Source organism: Enhydra lutris, unplaced genomic scaffold (genome assembly GCF_002288905.1).
Source record: "Enhydra lutris kenyoni isolate GAN:26980312 unplaced genomic scaffold, ASM228890v2 scaffoldscaffold19, whole genome shotgun sequence".
In the NCBI taxonomy this organism is placed as follows: domain Eukaryota; kingdom Metazoa; phylum Chordata; class Mammalia; order Carnivora; family Mustelidae; genus Enhydra; species Enhydra lutris.
Window position 1 is genome coordinate 680,230 of NW_019154103.1, and position 24,233 is coordinate 704,462.

Here is a 24,233-nt window from a genome sequence, read left to right on the forward strand (position 1 = left end):
ATAGGGAGATGAGTGTTTGCAGGGTGAAATTGTAAGTCTAAGGTTTCCTTTATTTCTCTTGTATTGTATTATGAAAAATTTAAAGTATACAGAAAGTTGAGGGAATTATATGCTGAATACCCATTTCTACCACTTAGATTTATAATTGATAACATTGTGAAATAGTTGCTTTATCATACATCTGTTGATCCATCTATAAGGTATATTTTTAGTAGATTGTATCTTTATGTTTAGAATAACCATTAAAACCTAAGCAAAAAGTGTATATATACACCTATGTGTGTATATATATGTCATTTTTTACTCCTTCTCTAAGTCCTGATAAGCCATGGTAACAGATTCTTTTTTGTAGAATTCAGGAAGAAGAATGGGATAAATACATTATACCTGCTAAGTCAGAGTCTGAAAAATACAAAGTGAGCCGAACATTCAGCTTCCTCATGAATAGGATGACAAGCCCTCGGAATAAATCTAAGGTAATTAAAGTTCTCTGCCCATTGTGTTTAAAAAGTAGCTGGTTCCATTTTTTGGCAGTTAGTATAGTTTTCACTTGCCCTTTAAAATCACCTGTCTGAGATTTCATACACATGTTCTTGAAGACCTCTCCACTTCTTACGGAATACTGTCTAAGTCGTTGGAAGTACAGGACAGTGGTAGGCTGGCCACGGTTTGTTCTGGCATTACCGTACTCCTCTGCGTGCCGCCCTTACGTGCAGACAGAAAATGTAGAGACTTTGTATGGCTTCTGTAAGTACATGGCTCTCAGCATATGTCTTTTCTCATTTCTCTCCACCTGGCGGTTGCTGTTGAATTTGAAGACAAAAAGCAAGGATGCCAAAGACAAAGAGAAGCTGAGCCGACATCAGTTTGTCCCTGGAACATTCTCTGGGGTTCTACAGTGTTCGGTTTGTGACAAAACGCTCCCGGGGAAAGAGTCATTCCAGTGTTCCAGTAAGTTTTTGGACCCAGTGTGTGCTGTCTTTGCATTTTGTGTCCCCAGAAAATAAGTGATAGGAGAAGAGGGCTATTGTTTTTTTGCCCTTTTAAAGATTTACTGATTTATTTTAGTAGAGGTAGGGAGAGAAGGAGATCTTTTTTTAAAAAGATTTTATTTATTTATTTGACAGAGATCACAAGTAGGCAGAGAGGCAGGCAGAGAGAGGGAGGGGGAAGCAGGCTCCCTGCTGAGCAGAGAGCCCGATGCAGGGTTCAATCCCAGGGCCCTGGGATCATGACCTGAGCCGAAGGCAGAGGCTTTAACCCACTGAGCCACCCAGGCGCCCCGGGAGAGCGAGTCTTAAGCAGACTCTCTGCTGAGCATGGACCTCGATGCAGGGATTGATCTAATGACCCTGAAATTATGACCTGAGCCAAAACTAAGAGTAAGATGCTCCAGCTACTGTGCCATCTGGGCTCCTGGAGAGAGGGCCGTTGTTCAGGGTAGCGTTGCATGTGTGATTTAACAATCTACTGAGCAGTGACTCCCGATGGTTAGAGTCAGTGCTTTTTGTCCACAAGTGACAGCCCCCAGAACCCCAGACCTGTATATCTCACTGCCTACTTAATGCCTCCACTGGGTCGTCTAAACAGCTTCTCAGAAGTTGCATGTCGGAAGTGGAGCTCTGCTTTCCCGCTCCTGTGCCCGCGTTTGGGCTGATCTCTCCATTAATGGCAGCTCTAGTGTGCCAGTCAGATGCTCATGGCAAAAATCTTGGGGTCTTTCTGTATCCCTCTTTCTCACATCCCACATCTGGGCCTTCAGCAATCCTCTTGGCTCAGTCTTCCCAATATGTATGAGAGCCAGCCTCCTTTCACCCTGTTGTTGGTATCACCCCGGTCTAACGTCACCATTTCAGTAGCTTTCTAACTGGTTTCCTTGTACTTTTAGCACAAATTGCACACTTCTGAAAACATCTGTTCTCAAAATATCGACCAGAGTGAGCTTGTAAAGGCACAGATCCCTGTGTTCCAGATCCTCCAGTGGCTTCCTGTCAACCCCCAAGGAAGGCAAAAGCCCTGACAATGGGTGCAAGTCCCCGTCCTCTCTCCCGTTGTCCTCTCCCCCATTCTCCCTCTGCTGTAGTCACTCTGGCATCTTTGCTGTTCCTCAGAGTGGCGGGCATACTACCACCAGAAGGCCTTTCCTGGCTCTTCCTTCTGCCTGCTGTGCTTCTCCCTCAGATCAGCCTCAGGGACTGGTTGCTCCCTCACCTCCTTCAGGTCTGTTCAGATAACATGTTCTCAGTCAGCCCTCTCCTGACCAACCCTGTACTTGGCTCACACCAGGGACTCAGAGCAACCCTGTCTGTGGCCATCATTGCCCAGAGACTTCTGGTCTCCCAGACCAATGGGACAAAAACCAATCTCACAACCCACATACCAAAAGGCTTCCTTCTGTGTGAATGGTACAGGCTCACTCCTTGGGCATGCTGAGTCCCTTTCCCTGTTGTCCCCACACCCAATACCATTCACTCCTTCACTACCTTTATTCTGAACAAGTACTTGTACCACATTACTCTTTTATCTACTCACATCCGCTTAAGGACTTCTCTCCCTTCTTGTTTCCTGAACTAAGCCCACACTTTGCAGATAGATGCATTTGGCTCCATTTGTGCTGAATAATTCCACAGTTAGTTCCCTCTTCAGCCTTGGTTTATGACCAGAAGCCTTGCCAGGCGTGTTGTCCTTACCTCCCACCATGTGTGTTCTCCTGCCTCTGACCCTTCGCTTCTGATGATCTCCCTCCTCTTCATTTCTCCCAACTCTTGTGCATCTGTCTTGATTTCTTACCTCATCTTGGGAGGTCTCCCCTGACCACTGTGTCCAGAACTTCTGTGTACCACGTGTATGATCTATTTATCCTGTTCCATTCCGTACTGGATTACGGACAGCCTCTTGTTTTTTAACTACTAAAATAGACTTCAGGGACTAAAATGATACTGTGATCCTTCTGTATCCCCAGCAGCCACTAGCACAAAGCCCAGCCCTTGGGCATTCCTGTGTAGTTAATGACAGACAGAAAACTGGGACGGGGGTCATGGGGAGGGAGGTGGGCTCACTGAAAGGTTGACTCTAGTGTAGCTCAGAGCATGTTGGTTCACAGAAAAGTTGGTCAAATGGATGGCCATAAAAGTTTGAGTGGAAAATGGAAATGGCTGAAAATATGGAGGATGTATTTATTTAAAAAAATTATTTTTTAAATGCATTCAAACTCATAAAAGATACAAGGCTTAGGGAAAAATTCAAAGTTATCCCAAATCTTACTAAGTAGAGAAGATGGCTATCCATACTTTAATTGAATCCAGGGTAATTATTTTAAAAGTTAGCTATTTAAGCTAATGTTTTATTTGATATGAAATGTGTTTAATTTCTCCTTACTTAGGGTATGTTTAAGTTTTTCCCAATTTTTTCCCAACAAATGATGTGGTAAGTGGCATTTCTTTGCATATAACACTGTCCACATTTTGTTTTTTTTTAATGACTTTTATTTATTTATTTGAAAGAGGGAGAGAGAGATTGCGAACTAGGAGAGGGGAAGGGAGAGAGGAAGAGAGTATCAAGCAGGCTCCCCGCTGACCAAGGAGCCTGACTTGGGGCTCCGATCCCAGGACCCTGAGATCGTGACCTGAGTGGAAACCAATAGTCAAACACTTTACCAGCTGAGGTACCCAGGTACCCCAACACTGTCCACATTTTAGGCTATTGTCTTACATTCTAGCATCAGTATGAGAATATGATATGTTTCCTCTTTAACACAGTTTTTAAAAAGTTGAAGATTTATAGTCTTTAAGAAGAGGAGTGTTGGGGATTTAAACTTTGGTTATTAAGTTTTTTTTACATGGGGCAAGAGATTTTGACATTTATAAACTCAGCTGTTACTGGTAAATCCTATTTTATGTGTGTATTTTTGTTTTTAATTGTGAAGGTTACTATTTCTAATCTTAAAAATGTGATATATTAAACAAAATGTAATGTGGGTATTCAAAATTCCGGTGTTTGTATTCTTTTTTAAAATCTGAGTTTCTAGGGTTTTTTTTACACATACTATATTTCTATAAAATTATTTTTGTTTATAAATAGGTTTCCCTGCTTATATTTAGATGTTACAATACTTGGTGCACAGAAGTTGACGAATCACAGCTTCATTGCAGATTTAGTTTTCCAAAGATTTTATTTATTTATTTGACAGACAGAGATCACAGGTAGGCAGAGAGGCAGGCAGAGAGAGAGAGAGGAGGAAGCAGCTCCCTGCTGAGCAGAGAGCCCAATGTGGGGCTCGATCCCAGGACCCTGGGATCATGACCTGAGCCGAAGACAGAGGCTTTAAACCACTGAGCTACCCAGGCACCCCAGATTTAGTTAAAATTACCCTTTTAATGCCTTTTATTGCTGTTGACATTGATTTTTACCTTCTCTAAAATTAATGTTCCTCTTGCTTTCCTTTTCTTTTGTATTTTCCCTATTTCTGTGTTTTTATTTTATTTTATTTTTTTATTTTCTGTGTTTTCAGTTTGGGGTGTGTGTCTTTAATTTAGCTGTAGTTAATCTGTAACTGAGAGATACGATTCTATAACAAGGCTTTTTTTTTTTTCTTATTTACATTTAATTTTACAGCTGTCGACTATCTTTTATAGTTCTTTGCTCTTTTTCTTGATGTCTGATTTAGCTATTTATAACAGGTGTTGGTTTTTATGTTCTCACGGATTTGGCAAGATAAGCTCTTGTACTATCTACTTGTGGTAAATTTTAAGGCTTATACTTGAATGTTCTTTAATTCCTCTTATATTTACCCTTTTTTCCCTAGACTCTATTGGTATACTAAACTACTAAATTACTATTTTTATGTTGTGTGCTTAATCTTTGAAGAATAGTGTTCTTTTTCAAGAATGATTTGATATTTGTACTCATTTCTCTGTCTTGGCCTATAATTTTTTTTTAGATATGATTCTTTGTTTAGCTGGTTTTGCTGCTTCTCATTTTTTCTTTTTTAAAATAAAGCTGATTGATTCTTGTACTTTTAATTTTGATTCTGCTCTTAAGAGTCTTGAGTAGGATTTCAGGTAAATCTTTTTTTCAAAAGCATTATTGGAGTGATGTTTTCTGAAACCTTGTGTATCTAAGGAGGTATATTTTTGCTTCCTTCTTTCACACACAAAAAAGAGATTCATCTGGCTAAATAAATTCCTAAGCCAAAGTCTTTCCCCCAAAGAGCCTGTCAACATTGATCTGTGAATTTTGGGCATTGACTATTACAGTAGGAAAGTTTTGGGGCCTGTCTGACCTTACTACTTTGTTGGTAACCTGGTCTGCCTAGATGCTTGAGAACTTTAAATTTTTCAGTCACACAGATATTGTCAGAATGTGTCTACAGACTGGTGTCATTTAATTCCTAGAAAACAGGGAGACCTTTTGAGTTGCCTTTTGTAGTTCTTTTTCACTTCGCTAAAAGTTTTTGTCGGTTGTAGCTTTGACTATTGCTTCTGATGTCATTTTTCTGATTTCTTCCTTGGAGAAGTGTGATCTCTGTTACCTTTTTTTGTAGGACATCTTCTAATTTATAATTATACCCTCCTTTTTCTCTACATTCAGGAGGGAACCTTTCAAGTTTAATTTCCCAGTGCTGCTTTGATATTTTGGTTAAATTGATTCTTCTCCATTGGGTCCAAGTTCTGCTTTATTGTCCCCCAGAGCTCCATCTCCCTACATTGTGCTGGCTTGATGTAAGGTCCTTTACTCCCTTCATGGCCTTTTGGTCCTATTTTATGTCTCTGAGGGAAAACACATTTCAAATATCCAAGGTTTTCTTCTCTGTTTCAAGAGTTAATAATCATCAGTGGCTTACTTTTTCTGTGAGTTTCCTGTCTAACTTTGTGGTATCTTGTAGTGTCCACTTTTTCCCCTTTTCCTTTCATTTGCTTGTTCTGCAATGAGGAGAGAGCAGTCTGCTTTCCACATTTGCCAGCAGGGCCAGCACGTGGATAGTCCTGACCTCTGCTTGTTGGCCATTAAGGTATTCCACCTACAGTGGAAGGAAGTTGGGTTCACTTCTCAGTGACTTATAAGCACTTTTCCAGTGTGGCTGGGATGGAACTAAATGGGACCTTCTACCTATGAGAAAGGATTCTTAGTAATGAAGATTGTGATAAGCCACAGGCTCCACTCTACAGAGTATGCGTTGGGGGTGGGTGGGACAAGAGAGTCATGGCAGGGAGGGTAGAGGCTGGAGGGTATGGAGGGCAGGAAGACAACAGCCTGGCAGAAAGCAGTCCCCACACACAGGGGTGGCTTTCAGTGAAGACAGCCTGCTTCTCTGAACCAGGGGGGCAGAAAGGAGCAGGCAAACTTTTGGTGAAATTGAGGCCGCATGTGGTGCAAAGGAAGACAGCAAGCAGCAAACTTGTCTCTTTCAATGTGGCTACCTGTAGTTAGCAGGAATTCCTCCTGGAGCCTGATAGGACTTTTTTCAGCATTGTTGTGAGTTTGTTCTCTTTCTTTCCATCTTGCAAGGCGTTCTGTCTGGTGCAGGAGTGGGCAGCTGCCACCAGCCGGATATCAGAAGTCCCTGGCCACGTAGGGCATATAGTAGTACATGAGTTCTCAGGCGGATGCAGAAGTGTCTATTGTGAATAATCGTAGGTTTCATAATTGTTAAGACTCTGTGCAGAAGGGGAAAAATATCTCCAAGGAAATGAAAACATTAACCATGTGCTTGTTGTACTCAAGGGTGGGGCTGGCTACATGTGACTTAAGATATTTTTCCTTCTGTTTTCAAAATATTTTTGTGTGCTACTTTTATGATGACCACTAAAGCACCATGCTGTCTTACTCATTTTTGTCTTTCAGACTGTAATGCAAACGTACACAAGGGTTGTAAAGATGCTGCCCCTCCGTGTACCAAGGTAATCTGTCATTTGTTTTACTTACACTTACAAGCTTTGTTGCTTCCTGTTACCTGTTTAGGTTTTTATTCTTTTATTACTGTTTGTATTTGTTTCTAAAGTGATCATTATAGTGATTAAAACACACACACACACACACACACACACACACACACACACACACAGGTTCAGAGTGCATAGTTGTTTCCTAAACTATCCACCTTTGGAACTAAGGAAAGCTCAGTGTGGCCCTATTTGTGTTATAAGGTGTAAGTGGGTTAGTCTTTCTGTTGAGAACCTGGGTTTACCAGTGTGGACCTCAAGGGTTTGTATGTGAAGCCTTGAGCAGTAATTCTCAAACATCAGCAGATGGCAGCATCACCTGGAGGACCTGCGAAAACCAGGTTTCTGGTCCCCATTCTCCTATTTTCTGATCCAGTAGGATCTGGGTGAGGTCCAAGACTTTGTATTTCTGACAAGTTCCCCAGTGGTCCTGCTGTCTTGAAGCCACACTGGGAGGTCCCTGGAATAAAGGAAAGGTTTCCGAGTTTGGGAGTGGGCTTGAGGAAATGGACACATCTGTCGCATCTCTTCCTTTCTTTCCCACTCTAACGTCATGTCCGAAATGTATGAGTGAGCGTGGTGACGCTTCAAAGGGAGCCTTGGGGGTCTCCAGCCTCTGTGCCAATTGAAACAGACCATGTGTGGGCTCACATAGTTATGGGTGATTTTTCAATACCCCGGGGTGTTGTGACTGGTAGGAGAAAGGCAGTGCTGATAGGAACTCCTCTCTCAGCGATCTGGATCCATTAGAAGGAGGTTTCTGGTTCCGATACACTTTTCACAGAGCTGGGATGTTCCTGATGCGTGTTCTGGAAGAACACCTTCCTTACAACTTGCACATCTCATTATCATAACATTTTTTTATGTTATTTTTTTTTCAGTGTTCCAAGATTCATTGTTTATGCACCACACCCAGTGCTCCATGCAATACATGCCTTCCTTAATACCCACCACCAGGCTCACACAACCCCCCATCCCCTACCCCTCCAAAACCCTCAGTTTGTTTCTCAGAGTCCACAGTCTCATGGTTTGTCTCCCCCTCCGATTTCCCCCAACTCACTTCCCTTCTCCATCTCCCCATGTCCTCCATGTTATTCCTTATGCTTTACAAGTAAGTGAAACCATATGATAATTGACTCTGTCTGCTTGACTTATTTCACTCAGCATAATCTCCTCTAGTCCCATCCATGTTGATGCAAAAGTTGGGTATTCATCCTTTCTGATGGATGCATAATACTCCATTGTATATATGGACCAGATCTTCTTTATCCATCCGTCTGTTGAAGGGCATCTTGGCTCTTTCCACAGTTTGGTGATTGTGACCATTGCTTCTGTGAACATTGGGGTACAGATGGCCCTTCTTTTCACTACATCTTGTTCATTATCATAACATCTTCCTCTTCGATGCGTTTAACATCTTTTGCTTTAAATTCTTCTTCGTTTGACATGAGATAACAAAAATGATATAGATAATAATCCTGTGTAACTGGGTGGACATTTTTGTAGTCAGGTGGAATTTAATCTCATTTTACCTGTTTCTAATGTTCTTTACCAGAAATTCCAAGAGAAATACAACAAGAACAAACCGCAGACCATCCTTGGAAGTAAGTGATGTGGAAATGCCAGTTTCATACATACCATACTTTTTTCCAATGTGAAATACCTGCTCCTCCTGTTTTTCTCCTTTGTCCAAATATTTCTTCTTTCAAAACGTGATTAGTGTAATATTTAGTTACTCACGGAGGTAAAGGATGGTATAAACTTCTAGGCCAGCCTAATAGCCTTTGTGCTAGATATACTATATGATATTTTATTTTAGGGCTAAAGGCGGGAACGTGTTAGGATATTGCCTCAATTCTAAGACACAATCTAGTATAATATGCACTATTAATTCAATAACAACCTTTGGAGGAAAAGACAACATGACATTAAGTGTACATAACTCTGTTTTCCTAGCGCTAACACATACTCACCTACACAAATACCTATCACATGCTTCTTCAGAATCAGAGTTAGGGAGAAAACCCTGAAGTTTGGAGTCTACAGTCCTTGGTGTCCATTATCATAGTGACCCGGCCCTGCTTATTAGTTGGGCTTGAGGCCCTGATCTCTTCAGCCCTTTTATGATGACAGTGAAATTGGAAGGCATGCCGGCATTTTTCTCTCATGTGGTTAAACTTGGTGCTTCCGTTTTTCCTTGAATTATAGATTGCTTCATATGAGACGATTCCTCTTGGCGCTAATTGGAAACCTCCAACAGCAGTTGACATTGCATGTAGGAACCAGGGGCCATCATCTCCTAAGTTTGAAAATCTTTCCATTTGCTGTGAGAGACTTCGCAGTTTGTTCTGCCTCCAATATGGCATTGCTTGCCTCACGGCAGGCATCTTTATGTTTGTGGTCACTTTTCATTTGAATGCTCTCACAGTGTGACCATTGTTTCCAAAACTCCTTGAATCAGGGGACAATACACTATGCAGATTTGTGGTGATCAGCAGTTGGGTGTGATGTTATACAGGGTAAGCTAGTGCAGAGAGTCACGACTGTGACTTCCTTTACACCCCTGCTTGGACAGAAGTCCCTTTGATTGTAGTTGTGAGGCACTTGTCAGTTTCATGAGGTTCAGCATGAAAATAAAAGGGCCTTATAATCGATAAAATTCCTTCTCTGAGAGTCATGAAAATCAAGCCAAATCATACATGTATAAAACCCTCTGTAATATCCTGGGGTTCCATGCAAGTATTGATCCTCTTCTGCTTGAGAAGGTGTGTGCTATATCCCTACAGTAGGACTCAAACATTTCCTGAGGGTCATGTATAGTACGCATCGAATGTAAAAGCACATATGCCTGTAACGATGGAGAAGACATTGTTGAGAAGGAATTTGGACGAAACCGGAAAGGTATTGTAGCACTCTGTAGTTTTCAGTGTGCAAGCGAGAAGAGCTCAGCCTGGCTTGCACGTTTCATTTGCCTCAAGTTCTCACCCCATAAGGAGCACACTCCCCAGCATCATTCCAATCCACTGACCTGCTCTGTGTGTGTGTGTGTGTGTGTGTGTGATTGTTGGTACATACAATATGCATTCTACTAATAGTGCTAATAACACCTTGCATCTCGTTAAAGCTGGCTGGAAGGAGTACAAGCAGTGGTTTATGGGAGAGCTCTCCCAGTGTTTCCCCATTCCATCTTCCTGTTTGTGTAAGCCCAGCTACCCACAGTCTCCAAGTGACTGTGCTGAAGCAGGCCGGCTTCATGGGTATCAGGAGGGTGTGAAATGGAAGGGACATTTGAACCAGGTGTCAGGATTTCGAAAGGACACTGGTGTCATGGCTGGATATGCGACACATTAACAGCAGCCATTTGAGTGTTTTGCTTCTAGGCTTTTAAGGGACTCCTTGTAATTACTGCTCTCTGTGAAAACCGCATAAAGCACCCATTTTGATTTCTAGACTCTTCCTTTCGTGACATCCCGCAACCTGGTCTCTCCTTGCACCCTTCTTCTTCCATGCCTATCGGATTGCCCACCAGGAGGAAAGAAGCTTCAGCACAGGCCCATCCATTGTCTAGAAGTGTTCCAGGCACTACCTTGGAAAGGTAAGATGGCAAACTGCCCTGGACCTCCACATCTCAGAGCCACTGCTGGAACTGACTCGTGTTCCTCCTTCCCTCCAGCTTCAGAAGGTCGGGGCCCTCCCTGGAGTCTGAGAGTGACGGGAACACCTGGAGAAGCAGGTCTCATTCTGATGAGCTGCTACAGTCCATGGGCTCTTCTCCCTCCACGGAGTCCTTCCTAATGGAAGGTGAGGAGAAGACACGTTTGTTTCTGTGAGGAGTTGCCAGAAGGAATATTTCCGAAGGATCAGACATAGTGTGTGTGTGTGTGTGTGTGTGTGTGTGTGTATGTGTGTATGTGTGTGTGTGTGTGTGTGTGTGTGTGTGTGTGTGTGTTTTAAGGAATTCTGTTTCGTGGTATCTTTTTGGTATAGGTTCTTTTGATAAATGAAAATTTAGCCCCAGTGAATACTCCCAGGTAGTGCCCAAGGATATACAATATATTAAATAGACATGTGGCGTGAAGATAAGAGAATGAGATACATTGTGTGCTTGTTACTGTTTACAAGGTTTTAGAACTAGTGATGAATTGGGGTAAGGATCATATGTTAAAAATACGTACTTCTTTGAATTAAGACTGGGCTTGCCTAGATTTCTGAGATACTTATCCCCCATCTGTTGCCTCCTACTTTGTGGGGAATAAAAGCATTTTTTAAAGCGTATTTTGTAAGATGGGATTTAATCTGGTGAACTGTGTGTTGTAGCCACGCTGTATCAGTAAGTGAAGGAGGACCTGAGGGAGGGAAAATAGTGGGAAGAGAAGGGGGTGGACTCTGCCCCAGGAATCTAGTGCTTTTCTGTTAAACTTGAGTCTTCCAGTCCATTATCATCTCTTGCTGACTGCACTGTGGCCTAGTGGGTGGGTGGGGGAGTCTTCACACCAAAGATGTCCCGACTCTGCCCCTTCCCCATTAGCCTGTTCACCTCCACCCCAGACAACTCAGCTTAGCATGTCCAGGCCAGTGAGGGGGGCGGGGGCGGGGAGGGCCCTCCCCCTCCCCCTCCCCCGCTATGCACAACACGGGGAGAAGTCCTCTGTGCCATGGTCTTTACAGGGCGGGGGGTGGCACTAATACTACAGTCCTCCTCTCCCTTGGGATGGGTTGCCAGAGGGACAGCCAGGATCTTCTCTGGGTGTGGGGGAGGGGCTCCGAGTGCCCACAGTGCCTCCTTGTCTCTGATGGTGTGCCTAGCACTCAGATTGTTGTAAACTGTTGTTGTTTTGTATGAGCGAAATTGTCTTTACTAAACAGATTTAATAGTTAAAAAAAAAAAAACTGTCTCTCAGGAGTGCTGTTTGGACAAATAGGATTTAGTTTTCCTGGAAAGAGTATGGGTGTGTGATATCAGATTCTGTCAGAAAAATCTGTACTCATCTGTGACTTGAACCCATGTACCCTGCTTTCTTGTTTACATTAAGGACAGTGAGCCAAGTCAAGAGCAAATCACGTGGACAAGTACAAAATTCAGATTTGAGTAAACAGTGCAGAGTAACCTGGGACAAAAGATAGGGTGTGTTTAAGATTCTGTAAGCCCGTTATGGACTCTGAAGTTTACCAAAAATAAAAGAACTAAAATAGAGCATGCCAAAGCAAACAAAAGAATCTTTAAATTATTTATTTATTTATTTTGGTTGGGGGGGTGGCATGCACACCATCACTGTTTTAATGATTCTTTGGTTCCTTGCAAGCTCCTTTGATTTGGACCCTTTCCGCAGTTTGGTTTCTAGATGTTTCTGCCCCATATCAACAGTATTTTGGCTTAGCTGTTTCTGTGTTCAAAGCAGGTTTATTTCGTGTGATGAATCCATAGATGTGGGTCCTTGGAAAGGTCTTTGTTTCGTGTCACTTCACTTCTGGCTTTTATGTTTTGCACCTACACCAGATGTTGTGGATTCTTCTCTGTGGAGTGACCTCAGCAGTGACGCCCAGGAGTTGGAAGCAGAGTCTTGGAGTCTGGTGGTGGACCCCTCATTTTGCAGTAAGCAGGAGAAAGATGTCATTAAAAGACAGGATGTCATTTTCGGTAAGCATTTAAAATATGCTCTTGGGCCCAAGCAGGGTGTATAGGGGAAAGGGCATGGGATTTGCCATCATAAGACGTGCGTTCAAATCTCCGTTCTATTCCTTTCTAGTTACTTGATTTCAGACAAATGGTTTAATTCACCTGGATCTTAGTTAAAAGGGGGATAATTATATTCACACCTAATTGAGGTATTGTATGTACGTGATACAAAGCAAATTTTATTTCTCAGATCCTTTTCAAGTTTACCTACCCATGGCCAATACTTCCTGCCTTCTGTTCCAAGAACCCCAGAAAGTTTTCACATATTTTAATGCACCCAGGGCTGCTGGGTACACAGCTCTGCAGCTTGCCCACGCACAGCAGTGGGTATCCTTCCCATAGACTGCGGTGAGATGGGCAGCACCTGGGTCAGAACAACGTGGGCCTGGGTTCTGCAGACTTAAGTGTGCGTTTCAGCTCTGAGATTTTACTATTTCCTCCTTTTGGGAGTGGAAGCAGTCTGAATTAGGGGAAGTTGAATTATCAACTCGTTAGAGAAAAAAAATGAAGTTTAAACAATTTTAAAATGCAAAGTGGATCCTCAGAGTGCTTCCAAGAAGTTAGCCTACTTGAAAGATGGGACTCGCTCTTAGTTTTTATCAGTTCTTTGGCTGCAAGTATGGGCCATAGAGTCCGTGGTGACAAGGATTCCTTCTTACGTGTGTCAAGTTGGTAGTTGTGCAGGTCAGGTGGGATGATTGAGCCTGGTTGGAAATCTGTTCAGGGCTGTAGAGCTGGGAAGATGCTGTCCCTTTTATTTCTCATGTAGTTTCTATTATACTGTAATTTGTCGTCACTTCTTGATTTCATATATTAAAAATAATCTGACCCACTTGGGATGAATTATCACATTCACAGCATGGTGTTTGGGGTCAGAGCAGCTTGTGTTCCAGAGGAAATCCTTCATTCTTCATTGTTTCTTTCTTTCTAAGATTTTATTTATTTGACAGAGCACAAGCAGGAGGAGTGGCAGAGGGAGAGGCAGAAGCAGACTCCCCACTAAGCAGGGAGCCCCCCTTAGAGCTCTGTTTCAGGACCCTGAGACCATGACCTGAACTGAAGGCAGACCCTTAACCTACTGAGCCACCCAGGTGCCCCTTCACTGTCTTTCTTTAAAGGATGAGAAAAATCATTCCTATATTTTGGGTCATATGGATAATTAGATGAAAGGATTAAATCAATTGATATGAATAGGTGTCTTTAATACAGAGTAGGTATGAAAAACTTGGTAGGAAGTAATAACTAGAAGCTAGTGGGTTAAAGAGATTTTTGTTTATGATAACATAATAAAGCTACATTGAGATTTGTTCCCCTCCATGGCTCATATTTTAGAGTCTTACCAGTAGCCGAGTCTGGAAATACTAATCCAGAATTGTACTTACGGTGCTCCTACAAATCATGAATTGTTTCCTCTCATGATACATTTTTATAATTGAGATAGAATTCGTATACCATAAAATTCACTCCATCACAGTATATCATTCAGTAGTTTTTAGTATGTTCATGAAGTTGTGCAACCATCAGCCACTAATTCCAGAGCATCTGCATTCCTCCAGAAAGAAACCCACGGCCCTTAATGTTCACTCCCTGTGTTCTCTCCCATTAGCCCGGGCAGCCATTCATCCACTTGTCCCTGCAGATTTTCCTCGTCTGGGTACTTTGCATAATTGGAGTTGTCCAGTATGTGGCTGGCTTCCCGTGCTTTTGTTTTCAAGGTTCATCTGCGGTGTATATTAATACTTCATTCTTTTTTATTGCTATCTATTATTTTACTGTAGATATCCTTTTTTTTTTTTTTTTTAAGATTTTTATTTATTTGACAGAGAGAGACACAGCGAGAGAGGGAACACAAGCAGGGGGAGCTACAGAGAGAAAGGGAGCAGGGAGCAGGGAGCCAGATATGGGGCTTGATCCCAGGACCCCGGGATCATGACCCGAGCTGAAGGCAGATGCTTAACGACTGAGCCACCCAGGCGCCCCTATCCTATCTTTTATTTAATTATCATTTAATGGTCGTTTTATCAGTGGCTGGTCCTTTTGCCACTTTTGGGGTCACACAGTAACGTTCTGTTTAACCCATGGGAAGAACTGTCAGACTGTTTACCAAAGCAGCTGAACCATTTTCCCCGCCCACCAGTGGGGTACTGAGGATCTTGCTTCCTCCACATCCTTCCTCCACACGCCAACACTTCCTTATTGTCCCTCCTTTTTATTCCACTTAACCTCGTGTGTGTGAAGTGGTATCTCATTTTGGTTTTGATTTGCATTTTCCTGGGGGCTAATGATGGTAAGTATCTTTCCATGTGTTCCTTGATCATTCATGTATCTCTTTGGAGAAACATCTGTTCAGATCCTTTGCCCATATTGAACTGGGGTTTTGTTTTATTTTCTTTCTTTCTTATTTTTTTTTTTTTTTTGGTTCATTTTGTCTTTTTACTGTTGAATTGTAACACTTGTTTCTATACTTGTTTTATGCAAGTCCCTTATGAGATATTTTTCTTGCATTAAAAATTTTTTTCAGTCCTTTTACTGGAAATGCCATCATTACTTTTTCCATAGAAGCTTAGTAATTAGTATCATTGGCAGCCACACTTTATTAAAAATTATTATTTGAAAACCAAGCAAGGTCATTGAAAAACATCTGATTCCATGGTCCTTGTAGTATTTAAATCATTGTTGCCATAACTCACCAAGCTGATCATACACATTTTTCTTGAATACCTCCATTTACTAGAAACTCTCTTTCCATAGACATTGCATTTTCAATCTAGTAATCTGTGCTAAGACCTGAAATTCCTTTCCCCTAGTTTCTGTCATTTGACTCTACCCACATAAGGAGTCTGATCTCTCTCCCTAGGCTGGCCCACTGCCTTCCCTCACCTTTTCTTCTTTCAAAGAAGCCTCATTACTTGCTTTGAGGTTTGAAGCAAGTTAGGTACAACCTTTGGGCATAGTTTATTCATCTAGAAGTACAGATAAGAAGATCTTGGTTCTGAGAAATAAAGAAAAATAGTGTCTACTGTACAACAAATATTAGTACCTATTGCATGCCAGGCCTTAATTCTGGAGACCAGGGAAATAACAGTAAGCAAAATGTACAGATTTTCTGTTCTCATGAACTCGCTTTGGGGAGTTCACACCCTACAGTGTAGTACAGGATATGGGTAAAATACATAATAGGGTGTAGGTAGTGATAAGTGCTGAAAAAAAAATAGAGTAGTGGGCCATATCAAGCAGGGGGACAAGAGCTATGGAATGTTCAGGCATACAGGGGAGACCTAAGAGACAAGTAATATTCGAAGAGACCTGGACGACTTTAAGAAGGAGCTAGTGGATTTGGGAAGAAAATATCCCAGGCTGCTGGAACAGCAAGCCTGGAGGCCTTGAAGAAGGATCTTACTTTCTCCCATTCCGTGGGCTGTCTTTTCACTTTATCCACAATGTCCCTTGATCATCACACTTTGTTTTCTCCCAGAGAAAGTGGAATCAATCTGACTTCTATGGTGAAGAAATACCATTGTTCATAAACATTCCTTTTTTTTACCCCCCGTACAGCATTCAGTGTTTAGCGTATACTGTAGGTCACTGGAGTATTTGGTTGTTAAAGCTTTTTTGTGCGCATGTGTTTCAGAACTGATGCAAACAGAGATGCATCATATCCAGACCCTGCTCATCATGTCTGAGATCTTCAGGAAAGGAATGAAGGAAGAGCTGCAGCTTGATCACAGCACCGTGGATAAAATCTTCCCCTGCTTAGATGAGTTACTGGAAATCCATAGGCATTTCTTTTATAGCATGAAGGAGCGAAGGCAGGAGTCCTGTGCTGGTGATGACAGGAATTTCATCATCAACCGAATTGGAGATATTCTAGTACAGCAGGTAAGAGAGGTTTGAAGACCCTGAGCTCAAAAACGAGGTTTGCAGATCTCTACAAGGTTAAAAGCCTAAGAAGAACTGGAATGGTGTTACCATTACTTCTGGGTGAGACCAGGTGGTTTTCTTCTGTTTGATACCCCCATGTGTGCCTGGTGGCTGAGAGCTCTGACAGCCAGTGACTGACTTCTGTGAGTCTCAGGATCTAGTGGGATGATCCCTAGCCCTCTCTCCACCAGGAGTCACAGCCATATATCTAAATCTCTTAGTAAAATTCTGCGTAGGCTTCTTGATATGGTGGCTTTGTGATAACAGGGTACCCCGTGGGCCTGTGGTCATCTTGCCTGTATCTCCAAGACAAATGTTGGCTAATCTTAGGAAGAGGGAAAAAGATCTGCTGTCATTAAAGCCTTACCATTCCTGCCTGGGGGACAACACAGCAAATGTCACTTAAAGGAGGCACTTTTTAGGTACTTGGGATATTTGAAGCATCATGAGAATGGATTGTGCTGTAGATGAGGGAAAACAAAACTTTGACTATTCATACTGGCCTCTTTGCAAGGGGTTTTCTTTGATAAAGATGCTAATAGAGAAGTTAAATAATATGTATTCAGTGACCCTCTGGGGCAAGCATTTTCCAGGGTACTTGCATGTATATTACCTCCTTTCCCTTCACAACTATCTGTATAAGGTAGATATTATTTTCCCCATTGTATGAAAACAGAAACCAGGGTACGGAGAAGGTAATGATTTTCTCAAGTTTACGTATCTCCTAAATAGCATAACTAAGGTTTGAATCGAAATCTGCTCTCTGAACAGTGAGTTAGGCATATGATTTCTTGAGACCTTTGATGACATCTGAGGAAGCTTTTTATCATTGCTAGTTTGTAAGTCCCAGTAAAGCAGGGATTCTTGTTGATTTCATTACTAACATATTTTACCTAGAACAGAGCTTGGTACCATAAATATTTATTGAATGAATGGGTCACTTAGGAACAAAACATCAGGAATTCGCTTGAATGCCATGTTTTGCAGTCCCTGGTAGCATTTATGGAAAGGCATTGAGATGCATTCCTAGTTAGGTTAGTTCAACTTTCTCTCGATAAATACCAAAATGTCATCCTGTCCAAAAGACTGATTTTGAATCCCTTTCACTGGGTAGCACAAAATAATAGAGTTCAGCTCTTGGCTCATTTACCAAAAATAGAGGAGTTAAGTTCATTGATGTAAATATGCTTAAACAGATATTTTTAATGCACAAAACAACCCCCCCCACTTAGTTGTTCAATAACTATTTCTAATGTCTAACAATGTAAAAATCCACATTAGTAACAAGTTTTTTTTTTTGAAGATTTTATTTATTTGAGAGAGAGAAAGAGTGAGAGAGACAGCACAAGCAGGGCCAGAGAGAGAAGGAGAAGCAGACTCCCCACTGAGGAGGCAGCCTGATGTGGGGCTGGATCCCAGGACCCTGGGATCATGACCTCAGCCAAAGGCAGTTGCTTCATCGACTGAGCCACCCAGGTGCCCTAGTAACAAGTTTTTAGTCAAAGAGTAATCTGCTTTGCAGATAATCTATACAGTCATAAACCTGTTCTGTCCTCATAATTGATGGGAAACATATAGTGCCAAGTTAGGAGACTGTAAACTCCTTTGCAAGACATTTTGACTAAAAATGTCAGAATGCGTCTGAACTTGAATCTGAGTGCATCCAAACATGAAGTGCAAGATGTTTTTATCATTAGAAATTATTTACTTTTCTTGATAGAAGTACTATGTTTTAATGCTAACACTTTTGTTCATTAGTGACTTTCGTAGTTAACATATTTTACATCTCTACCAGTTCTGTTTTTGTTTCATCGCTGGTCATAAAGGAGGACTTAAATTGAGAACAAGGTTTGGGACGTTGGCTATTGGACAGGCTGAGCTTGGTGTACTGCTTTAGGATGAAGCACGCATTTCTCCTTTGGGGAAAGGTTTTTGGTTATGCAGAGAAAAGGATTTAAGCCTGCTTTTGTGTTTCTGTTGTTGGTCATGCATTTGGGGTATGGGGAGCGGTCTCCTTCCACTATGATAAAAAGTTGTCTCCCAAGGAACAAATGAGCAGAATCCTGAGATGATGGATGTGGGTATGATGCTCTGTGGGAAAAAAGGAAGAACTAGCTGTGGAAGGGATGTAGGAGAGAAGACTTCGGGGAAATTCCTCACTCTTTAGCCTTACTCAGCAGGCTAGCCTGGAATATAATGCTGATTTAGTCCATGGAAATAATTGGTGTGGGAAAGAAATTGTGAATATGAGGAACATGGTTGGAATAAAGCGGTAGTTTGCTAACTTCAGGTGCCTAAGAATCTCTTGAAGCTTGTAGACATGAAGACCGCTGTGTTCCAATGGCCCAGTGGTTTTGTTTTCATAGGATTGGGGTGGAGCCTGGGATTTGGCATTTTAAAATTTTTAATTTCTGAAATTATTTTTCCCCAATGCCATCTTCTCGCAAAACTCTCATACAGAATCATAACCAGGATACCGACAGTGATGCAGTCAAGATACAGAACCTTGGGGCGCCTGGGTGGCTCAAATGGTTAAGCGACTGCCTTCAGCTCAGGTCATGATCTCCAGGTCTTGGGATCAAGCCCCATGTCAGGCTCCCAGCTCAGTGGGGAGTCTGCTTTTCCCTCTCTCTATGCCTCTCCCCCCACTGATTATGTCCTTTCTGTCTCTCTCTCTCTCTCTCAAATGAATGAATAAAATCTTAAAAAAAAAAAAAAGATACAGAAATTTCCCATCATCAGTCCCATCATCACAGATTCTTTATCTGGCTACTCTATAACCACACCTATTTCCCTCCTGTCCCCACCTCCTTAACTGCTGGTAACAACTAATCTATTTCTATTTCTATAATTTTGTCATTTCAGCAATGTTAGATAAATGACATGTATGTTTTACATGTAGGTTATATACATAATGTGTACTTTACCTTGGATTGGCTTCTTTCACTCAGCATAATTCTCTCAAGTATCATCCAGGTGTTGGTGTGTGTAACAGTTCATTCCTTTTTATTGTTGAGTAGTAGTCCGGGGTATGGAAGTACTGCAGTTTGTTGTAGTTCACTTGTAGAAGGACGTCTTGTTGTTCCTTTTTCTTGGCTATTAGAAGCAAAGCTGTTTTGTGGTGCCTGGCTGGCTTGGTTGGTAGAGTGTGAGGCTCTTGATCTTAAGGTTGTGTCTGAGCCCCACATTGGGTGTAGAGTTTACTTAATTAAGAAAAAACTTTTTTAAAAAAAGCAGTAAAGCTGATTTTAAACATTTATGTACAGGTTTTTGTGCACACTTAAATTTTCATTTCTCTGGGATAAATGTCTGGGTGTTATAATTTCTGGGTTGTATGGTAGTTGCATGCTTAATTTTATGAGAAATTGCCAACTGTTTTCCGGAGTGGTTGTGCTATTTTATATTACCATCAAATCACAAAGTACATCAACAGTGTACAAGTAATTCAGTTTCTCTTCATCCTCACCAGCATTTGGTGTTGTCACTATTTTTTATTTTAGCTATTCTGAAAGACATGGATGGATAACTCATTGTGGTTTGAATAATAATTCCTGCGTAGCTGATGATGTTCACCATCTTTCATGTGCTTATTTGCCATCTGTATATCCTCTCTGGTAAAAGGTTGGCTCATGACTTTTGCTCATTTTCTAATTGGATTGTTTTTCCTACTGTTGAAAATTCAAATTTCTTTATGTATTCTAGATCCTAGTCCTTTGTCAGCTATGTGATTTGCAAACATTTTCTTAAGTCTGTAACTTGTTCTCTCAGTCTCTAAGTTTGATGAAGTTCATTCTTTCACTTTTTCCTTTTAAAGATCATGGTTTTGGTCTCAAGTCTTAGAACTTTTTGTTTAGCTGAGATCTCAAAAGATTTTCTTCTATGTAGTTTTGTAAAAGTTTTATAGTTTTGTGTTTTACACTTAAGTTGGTGATCCATTTTGAGTTTATTTTTGTTTAAGACATGAACCACATGTCAAGATTCACTTTTTGTTTTTGGTCTATGGATGTCTAATTGCACCAATGCCATTTGTTGGAAATAAGTCCATTGGGCATTTTGGGCTCTGACTCTGCTCTGCTAATCTGTGTGTCTATCCTTTCACACAGTCTTAATTATTGTAGCTATATAATACATCTTGAACTTGGGTAGACTGAGTCCTTCTACTTTATTTTTTTTTTCAAAATTGTTTTTAGTTATTCTTTTATCTTTCTATCTAAATTGTATAGTAATCTTGTCTGTATGTATTTTTAAGAAAAAACTTGCTGGGATTCTGATGAGGACTGCATTAAACCTGTAGAACAATTTGGGAAATTGACATCTTTACTATGTTGTGTCTTCCCATCTATGACCATGGTTGATTTACGTTTTTAGTTTTTTTTTTTTTTTTCACCAGCATTGTATAGTTGTCAGCATAGAAGGCCTGTGTGTACTTTGTTAGATTAGTATCTGAGTTTTTGTTTGTTTGTTTTTATTTTGTTTTTTAGCAATCATAGGTAATTTAAGAATCATCTCTTGAGACATATTGGCCTAGAGCATAGATAAAATTGTAAGCAAAGATGAAAAGATCAGAGGATCAGAGAGGGTGATATAAAGTTGAAGTACTTGCCAGGGGCTGGGTGGATATTTTCTGGTTTCTGTTGCGATAATATTGTATGTGACAGAGGGTAAAATATTGGCATTCAAGTAATTCAGTTTGTTACCTCTATATCACCCTATGAATCTGATTTGGTTCCCATCTAGATTTTTCGACAGAGATGTTTCCACAAGTCAAACTTATTGACATATCCAGCCCATATCTCTACTTTGGTCCATCAGTTAATAAAGTGGCAATCTGAGTATTCATCTTGCCCTTTTACCTGCCTCTTCATCCATTTGTGATATATTGACAAAGATCAAATTCCAAATTGAGGCCTGAGTCCACAGACCTGGTCAGTTCACCAAATGTAAATGTCAACCCATGAGAGGTCAAACCTTCTTGAGCACCCCAAATTTTCAACATAGCTTTCCTTTAGTCTAAAAAAGTAATAAAATAATAAGTTGAAATGACAAAGTCACATAAACAATTAAAAAAGTATAAAAAGTAACAAATGTTTTGCATTTGGTATCTGATCATTGAATTAGTTCAGTACAGTATAATTCGTTCAATACCATCTTTCCCTTACCTCTTGGCAACTTCTTAGTCTAATTTAAAAGGTGTCTGGGAAAAAGAAGGGATAGTGTTCAGAAATTTTATGTTTATTCTTTATTTGCCAAGAATATATTGAAATATATGAAAACTGCATGTTCTTTTCAATGTTTAGAACTAATTAAATTTATAAATCATCATTGAAATGTCATTCTCAGTTTTCAGAAGAAAATGCAAATCAAATGAAGAAAATATATGGAGAATTCTGTAGCCATCACAAAGAAGCTGTCAGCCTCTTTAAAGAACTCCAACAAAATAAAAAGTTTCAGAATTTTATTAAGGCAAGTATTTTTAAACTATAGCAAAGTGGTAAACCAGCATGGGGAATAGTTCATGCTTTCTTGTTACATGGCATTAAACAAGTTTCACATCTAGGTGCTGATTTTCAGGGAAGGAGAAGAAAGGGATAGGCTCGTGGCAAAGACAGAAAGTCTCTTTTTCTGTCTTAGCAAAATATTTCTCCCAAATCATTTCCTTTTTGTATCTTATATTTGTAAAGTGTCATCCAACCTTCTGAGCACCTTTGTAATATCCTGGGTTGTTATTTCATGTCCTGAGATGCAATAAATCAGAAGAACCTTATAAAAATAGAGAATCAATCCCATGCCCACTGGATTCATTTGAAGCAAATCCTGAACATTATATAATTTGGCATGTATATAATACGTATCTCTAAACAATGCATCTTTTAAAAGTTACAAGGACATTATCACAATTAAGAATTCTTTTTTTTTTTTTTAAAGATTTTATTTATTTGACAGAGAGAGAGAGATCACAAGTAGTCAGAGAGGCAGGCAAAGAGAGAGGGGGAAGCAGGCTCCCCACTGAGCAGAGAGCCTGATGTGGGGCTTGATCCCAGGACCCTGAGATCATGACCTGAGCCGAAGGCAGAGGCTTAACCCACTGAGTGACCCAGGTGCCCCAAGAATTATTCTTCAGCTTAGCAGGGAGTCTGCTTCCCCTCTCTCTCTGCCTGCCTCTCTACCTACTTGTGATCTCTGTCAAATAAATAAATAAAATCTTAAAAAATATATATAAAGAATTATTCTTTAATATCCTCAGTATTTAGATTTCCCTAGAAAATGAAATGAAATTGGATTACTTAAGCCAGAAACCAACTAAAGTTTATGTATTGTGTATCAGAGATATATCTTTTAAATCTCTTTTAATTTTGGATGTTCCCCATCCCTTTATTTGTTTTTTGGTGTCCAGTTTATTTGTTGAAGATATCTGTCCTTTAGAGTTCCGTGAATTGTACATTTTTTTCCTTTTATTTTGAGAATGTTAACAGATTCTTCCCCTCCCCCACAGCACATACATGAGTATTGAGAACTTGAAAACTTAAAGAATACTATGAAATTTTTAGGAAGAAAGTTGACCTGATTAGAGGGAACTGTAAGTTCTGTGATGAGTAATAACAAATGTAAAGGAAGAGTGGTTAGAAAAACCAACAGTTAATCGCAAACTCACAATCAAAGTGTAACTTTGGTTTGTGACTATTTTCCAAAACTTTTGCTCTTCATAAATCTTAACACTTGGTGAAACTTGCTTACTTTTGGAATTAACTGCAAATATATCAGTGTAACTTGAAACTTCTTAATCTTGGAGAGTTATGTTGCTGAGAGATTAATGGCAAAGCGTGTGATTTAATGACCATGAATCAAGTTTTAATTAATGATAATGCCTATTAATCTTGTATCGGAATAGAACAATACAGTGGCCGATTCTTTGTATGATTAAACTCAGACCTCGAAAGAAAATACTGTTTCTATATATGAAAAGTTTATGTCTATTTTTAAGCTTCGAAATAGTAATCTTCTGGCTCGACGCCGAGGAATCCCAGAATGCATTCTGCTAGTCACTCAGCGCATCACAAAGTACCCAGTCCTCGTGGAAAGGATTTTGCAGTACACGAAGGGTGAGTCGTAACTTCTAGGGTAAACATTTTTCCTCTTGGCCACTTGCCTTAATTTTACACATAGCCGAGGTGTCATCAACAGATACAAATGCTTGTGGCCTGGGACTCATGAAGACTGTTGATTAGGGGAAAACTTTTTAGAGCCTTTGGATTTGGATCCTTTTTGAGAAGCTCTCTTTTATAATGTAGCTTTGGGTATAGTCTGAATTGCTTCAAGCAGCCTAAGCCAAACAGTGTTCTTCTTTCTTTGACTCTGCCTATCCCCTCTTCAGTTTCCCCATGTCCAGATCTTCTTAATACCTCTGCCTCCTCATCTTCCATTACCAACTCAGTAGTGTGATGATACACGCCCCTGGATCCTATCACCAGATGTTACATCTTCCAAGCAGTGAATTATTAGGTTGAAAATGATTTATTAGGGAGCTCTTTTTAACTCTGTCATTCATCAAAGACCTGGGGTAAATCTAGGCATCTTTTAGGAAGCTAACAATCACATGGCTGGACTGTAAGCTCCTTGAAGGATCAAGAAGGCCTGTGTCTGGTTCACAACTAGATCTTGAATGCCTAATGCGGTGACTGGTAACAACAGAAGAG

The 24,233-nt window shown here is 40.6% G+C and overlaps 1 protein-coding gene across 1 annotated transcript in view; it reads left to right on the forward strand.

Annotated features, from left to right (window-relative positions):
* The window catches only part of LOC111148307 (Rho guanine nucleotide exchange factor 28), a 124,236-nt gene that overhangs the window by 39,055 nt on the left and 60,948 nt on the right, over positions 1 to 24,233 (forward strand). Inside the window, exons 7-16 of the mRNA XM_022504801.1 lie at positions 353 to 476; positions 819 to 951; positions 6,844 to 6,899; positions 8,497 to 8,545; positions 10,392 to 10,536; positions 10,615 to 10,742; positions 12,439 to 12,579; positions 16,250 to 16,497; positions 21,880 to 22,002; positions 23,522 to 23,639. Coding sequence (XP_022360509.1) covers positions 353 to 476; positions 819 to 951; positions 6,844 to 6,899; positions 8,497 to 8,545; positions 10,392 to 10,536; positions 10,615 to 10,742; positions 12,439 to 12,579; positions 16,250 to 16,497; positions 21,880 to 22,002; positions 23,522 to 23,639 — 1,265 coding nt within the window. The remainder of the gene's footprint in view (positions 1 to 352; positions 477 to 818; positions 952 to 6,843; positions 6,900 to 8,496; positions 8,546 to 10,391; positions 10,537 to 10,614; positions 10,743 to 12,438; positions 12,580 to 16,249; positions 16,498 to 21,879; positions 22,003 to 23,521; positions 23,640 to 24,233) is intronic.